Source organism: Colossoma macropomum, unplaced genomic scaffold, assembly GCF_904425465.1.
Source record: "Colossoma macropomum unplaced genomic scaffold, Colossoma_macropomum, whole genome shotgun sequence".
Taxonomy (NCBI): domain Eukaryota; kingdom Metazoa; phylum Chordata; class Actinopteri; order Characiformes; family Serrasalmidae; genus Colossoma; species Colossoma macropomum.
The window spans coordinates 10163833-10169258 of record NW_023494796.1 but is presented as its reverse complement, the minus strand read 5'-3'; the positions used below and the strand labels follow the sequence as shown (position 1 = coordinate 10169258).

At 39.3% G+C, this 5426-nt stretch overlaps 1 protein-coding gene across 1 annotated transcript; it reads right to left on the bottom strand.

The window, feature by feature from the left end:
* Positions 1 to 1898: 1898 nt before the first annotated feature.
* Positions 1899 to 4706, bottom strand: LOC118816945 (CD209 antigen-like). Its single transcript, XM_036583540.1, has 4 exons — positions 4609 to 4706; positions 2636 to 2778; positions 2431 to 2537; positions 1899 to 2267 (listed from the first exon to the last, which is right to left on the bottom strand). Exons 1-4 carry the CDS (start codon positions 4646 to 4648, stop codon positions 2126 to 2128), a joined length of 432 nt encoding a protein of 143 aa, XP_036439433.1. The 5' UTR covers positions 4649 to 4706; the 3' UTR covers positions 1899 to 2125.
* Between the last annotated feature and the right edge of the window lie 720 nt (positions 4707 to 5426).

The following is a 5426-nucleotide window of genomic DNA, read 5'->3' as shown; positions in this document are numbered from 1 at the left end:
TCATTTAACCCCTATATTTCATTGAAAATAGTACAAAGATAACATATTAAATGTTAAAACTGAGAAATTTTATTGTTTATTTTTTTATTTATTTTTTTTTTTAAATATGCCCATTTGGAATTTGATGCCACACACCCAGTTCCAAAAGTTGCCGGGGCAACAAAAGACTGGTAAAGTTGGGTAATGCTAAAAAAAAAACACCAGTGGTTATTAACAACAGGTCAGTAACATGACTGAGTACAAAACAGCATCTCAGGGGGGATGCTGAGTTTGTCAGGAAGAAGTAAAGATGAGGAAGGGGTTTCACCACTCTGTGAAAGACTGCGCCAGCAAATAGTGCAACAATTGAAGAATCACGTTTCTCAACAGCAAAGAACTTTTACTTTTCATCATCTACGGTACATAATAATATTAAAAGATTCAGAGAATCTGGAGAAATCTCTGTATGCAAGGGACAAGGCCAAAAACCAGTATTTGCAGGCACTGCATTAAAAACAGACGATTCCGTAGTGGAAATCACTGCATGGGCTCAAACACTTCTGAAACCACTGTCTGTGAACCCAGTTTATCACTGCACCCACATATGCAAGTTAAAACTCAAAAACGCAAAGAAGAAATCATATATAAACAGAATCCAGAAACACCGCTGCCTTCTCTGGGCCCAAGATCATGTAAAATGGACTGAGGTGAGGTGGAAAAGTGTCCTGTGGTCCAACAAATCAAAATTGTGACATTCTTTTTAGAAATCATGGACACTCTGGGCTAAAGACCACTCAGCTTGTTATCAGTGCACAGTTTAAAAACTCTCTCAAAGGGGAGCATTAGTGCACATGGCATGGGTGATGGTGCACATCTATGAAGGCACCATTAATGCTGAACGATATGTATGCTACCATCCAGATGACGTCTTTTTTTCAGAGAAGGCCTTGATTATTTCAGCAATGCCAAACTGCATTCTGCATGTATTACAGCAGCCTGGCTCCATACTAAAAGAGTCTGGGTGCTAAACTGGCCTGCCTGCAGTCCAGATCTGTCACCACCGCATTATGTGCATTATGAAATGAAAAATACATGGAGTCTCACAGTGAGAGTGAGAGAGACTTTGTTGTTGTTTTTTTGTTATTTATCTGTTAATGTGTTTTAGGGCCTGTTTGAGTGATTTTGAGCGAAAGAGAGAACGTGGAGTGGATTTTTTGCATTACCCCCTCCAGCGCACTCTAAGCTCAGCAGCATGTACACACCACATAGCTAACCTTTAGCCTCAGTTTGATAAGTGTGACTGTATTTTGAGTAATTTTCACATGTATTTAGCTGTAAATGTCTGATTATCAGCACTAAACTCAGAATCTGAGTCAAGCTGAGGTCTGATTGAGAGACAAGGGAAAGTTCTATACTGAATACATTGGATTTAAATGGGGATTCAAATGGAGGTAAATGCAGGATGTGAACGGTGGTTTGCTGAACTGGATTACTGACTGGATCACTCACAGAAATCTCTACAGAATCACTCTGGACACACAGGGTAAGTCCTGATGGTCATTGTGATGTGTGAACTGTGTCACTGTTGTAAATGATTAAGAACTGTTTGTTTATGCTGAACTTAAACCTTTGGAATTCAGATTGTTTAAGGATTGGTTAATGAATGTTTTTTGGTAAACATTTATGAACATTTATGTGGTGTTTTTCTGGATCAGTTGCTTCTGAGTAGAAATGAAGAGTTGCTATCTGATGAAGAGGAGAATCCAAAAAACTGTTGTTATGATCAGAAAACAGTGTTTAGTACAAAATAATCACATTTTTGTTGATTTTCATTATTGTAATAATGGCACAAAATGCATAAGTTTTGATACAGAATCTCCAGTTCAGTTTCCGTCTATGACCCAAATTTGTTTAAGCATCAAAGTTTAAAGAATGGACACAGATATTGATGTTATTTATACATACATACACACACTTTTTTACAACAGATAGGTTTGAAATGCCCCTTAGTATAAAACACCATTTGAAGTAAAACCAAGTTACGCTACTGCTAGAGAAACTTTGAATGTACAGTTCAAATTCTCAGTATGTTCTGCTTGTTTTGTGGCTGAACATTTTCCACCTTTACTAATAAGTTACGAATGTATTACTTAAAACTCATCTCACAGATCCACCCTTCTTTGTGAGAGCATGGCATGTCGTTCCAGATCTTCATGTCCGGGAAACCCTGCATATCAGCACAGTCCTCATTATTCCGATGATTATTTGGTTCTCCTTCCTTCCAGAACCTGAAAGCCAGAGATTCAGAATCAGTCTCTGATCAGTGTTCATTAACCCTCAGCTTAACTCTCTCAGCCTGTGTTCAGTCACATTCATACAGTTTAACCCTAACCCTGCATAATCAGTTACTTCAGAAGGTGAAAAAAAAATCCCAGTTCATCTGTTTCTTACGCAGTGGTCAGTGCTGATCCGTCCACCCATTTCCAGACTCCCTCCATGTCAATGTCAGTCAGACCAATCCAAACTCGACTGCCGCCCAGATTGTTAATGAGGAACACCTGCCATTGAGAGAGCATAATGTGTAAAGAACAGTCTCTCTCTCTCTCTCTCTCTCTCTCTCTCTCTCTCTCTCTCTCTCTCTCTCTCTCTCTCTCACCTGTTCTTCTCTGCTGTTTATGATCACCAGGTCTGCTCCTCTCTCTCTGCAGAACTGTCTGCTCTCACTCCAGCTCTTCTCTCCAGTAGAATTGTAGTAAAGACTGGTGTTGAAAAACACCCAACCCTGCTGCATTGCCTTCACTATGAATTGAACACACACATATGCACAGTCAGACACTCTATAACAGCAAGAATAGGTTGTGGCTCAACACTTTACAAAAAAACATATCAGCATATAATCTAGCATCTTGAGAACAATGGGCCTCATTCTCCAAACGTGCTTAAGAAGAAGGTATTGAACCCTTTATGGTGCGTAATATCATCAAAAGATTAAAATAATCCAGAGAACTCTGTGTGTACAGAGCAAGGCTGCGTCCACACACACAAGTTAAGTGCTTGTCTTCTAATTGAAATATAGTCTTTCTGCTGGTTAAGGTAGGCTCAGAGTTGAGACTTTCTCTATCTTAGACTCTATTAGTTACAAGGCTGTCTTGTAGAACCTAGTGCTTAATTGTAACAACTAGCTTAACTCTGTCCCTTTTCACTAGGTGTCAATGACCTTCTGATTCTAGCAGTATCTAAGCTTAGAACTGTCTTTCTCTCTAACCTATTGGTAGCTAGCAAAGATTCTTTCTCTGGATAGACAAAGCACTTTTTGTAAGTCGCTCTGGATAAGAGCGTCTGCTAAATGATGTAAATGTAAATTAAGACTGTACAATGGACAGTGGAAGCTATATGACAACAACCAAAAACACTGCTAGCTTGTTTGGGTTCAAGCTCATCTGAATGGACTGCTGCACAGTGGAACAAGTCACTATTTTAGATGTTTATAGGGACGTCATGTTCTTCGGGTCAAAGAAGGACACGGTCTATCCAGATTGTTACCAGCATAAAGTTCAAAAGCCAAGGTCTGTCATGGTATTTGGGTTAAAAAAAGCAAGAAGTTCATAAGGTAGAACATCAACTATTGTGCATTTGTACTGTTTTCCAATTAACACAGGTTTTCTGGAACTGGAGGCTTGTAAGTAAACACTAATCAAAGATACGTTTCCAAGTAAACACTTTTGTATGTCATTCTGGAAAATGATCTTAAAATTCAAACACTAAGTACACATGAGTGATAAAGATCAACACTGCATGCTTACACAATGTGATACTGTGATACTATGCCATTGCCACAGCATTGTCCCTTAAGAGCAGTAGGCCTCATTCACCAACCATCCTTAAGAAGAATTTTTTTCTTAAAACAGTTTTTACAAAGATTCTGACTTTCATCAGTGTTTTCTTATGTGGGATTTGTTCCTAGGTAAGAACAGAATCTACACACACTCAAGAGCACAAAGGTACAAACAATTCTGTGGTTTAAGAACACGTCATGAATCAGACATATGCTTGTTCTCAGGACCTTTTTCAAGAACAAATGTAAGAAAAAACTTGGTGAATAAGGCCCGATATCCCTCATCTATGTTTGGCAGCTCCACGCAGCTCCCTGGCTAAGCTAAACCGCCTGGGGACAGCAGGGGGTGATGGATTCTACCACGCATTTAGTCTGACTGCAGGCTGAATAAACAATCAAACTTACTGACTTTGTACTGACTGTACAGAATGGCACAGACAGTTGAATTAGACAAGATAAATGTTAACACAGACTACTTCACACTAATGCAACAGAGTTTAGACCATTACAGAGCTCAGCAAAGGTTTATGGGTATGCAAATAAACTTAATACGTCAACATCCAGCGCAGTTACCTCAATACTTTCAATGCAGATTTGGTCAATAACTAAACATCAAACAGTTCCTCAGCAATTTGTCTGGATTAATAATAATGCTATAAAGTGTATGAGTTTTCATTATTAGGAATGAGGAAATCTCCGTGGGAGAAGATGGTTTTCCCAAACTGAAGCAGACGTATCACAGTGTAAAACTGAGTTTTCATTGAATCCTTTCAGATTTAAACATCTCTGCTTACCTAAATAAGAAAGTTTCAACTGAAGGCCATCCCTGTCCATGACCAAGCGGTCTTTGTTAGCAGACAGTTCTTTGTAACTGGTCAGTAACTGGTTTTTTTCTACAGTCAGGTCGGTGTAACTGGTCAGTAACTGGTCTCTTTCTACAGTCAGGTTGGTGTAACTGGTCTGTAACTGGTCTCTCTCAGCAGTGAACTTAATCCACAGCACTGTGATGGCAGCCAGAAGGAGAACACACAGCAGCCCCAGACACACTGCAGTCAGTCTGTAGCATCTGCTCCCTGCAGTGTTCATTCCTGAAACTACAAATATATACTAAATATCTAAGATTGTATACACTTTAAAATGAATGGTAACGTTGATTTAGAGCCTTCATAAAATGTAATGATAAGAGAAACCATTAGCTATAACCATGAGGGTGTGTGTACCTGATGTCATAGTTCCTTTATGGCTTCTGGTCACGTTAGTTTCCAGGACGTCTTCGTTCACATAGATATCTTCATATGAACAATTGCTTTCGTTCGAATCAGTTGATCTGTTATCTGCTGTATTTCCTGAATTTGCATATATATCCTCAGTCATCTCTGGTTCTGTTTTCTTCTGTTATGATGCTGGAAAAACGAAGCAGATTTGAGCCTTGATTATAATTTTAACCAATTATAACTGATGTGCAGTCTCCACCACAGTCTCCAGCTCTCACAGTGACTCTGTGTCCGTGGTATTGTACCATATATGTGCTGCTCTCAGGACAGGAAGTTGAGGTGAGAGCCAGCTTATACAAACCACACCACACTTTCAGAAGCCCATCTCTACATCTGCT

Coding starts and splice junctions, on each gene's coding strand:
- LOC118816945 (XM_036583540.1), bottom strand. CDS start 4,648: ATGGACAGGGATGGCCTTCAGTTGAAACTTTCTTATTTAG. Junction 2,538..2,635: donor TAAACAGCAGAGAAGAACAG/GTGAGAGAGAGA, acceptor TCTCAATGGCAG/GTGTTCCTCATTAACAATCT. Junction 2,268..2,430: donor GGATCAGCACTGACCACTGC/GTAAGAAACAGA, acceptor TCTGGCTTTCAG/GTTCTGGAAGGAAGGAGAAC.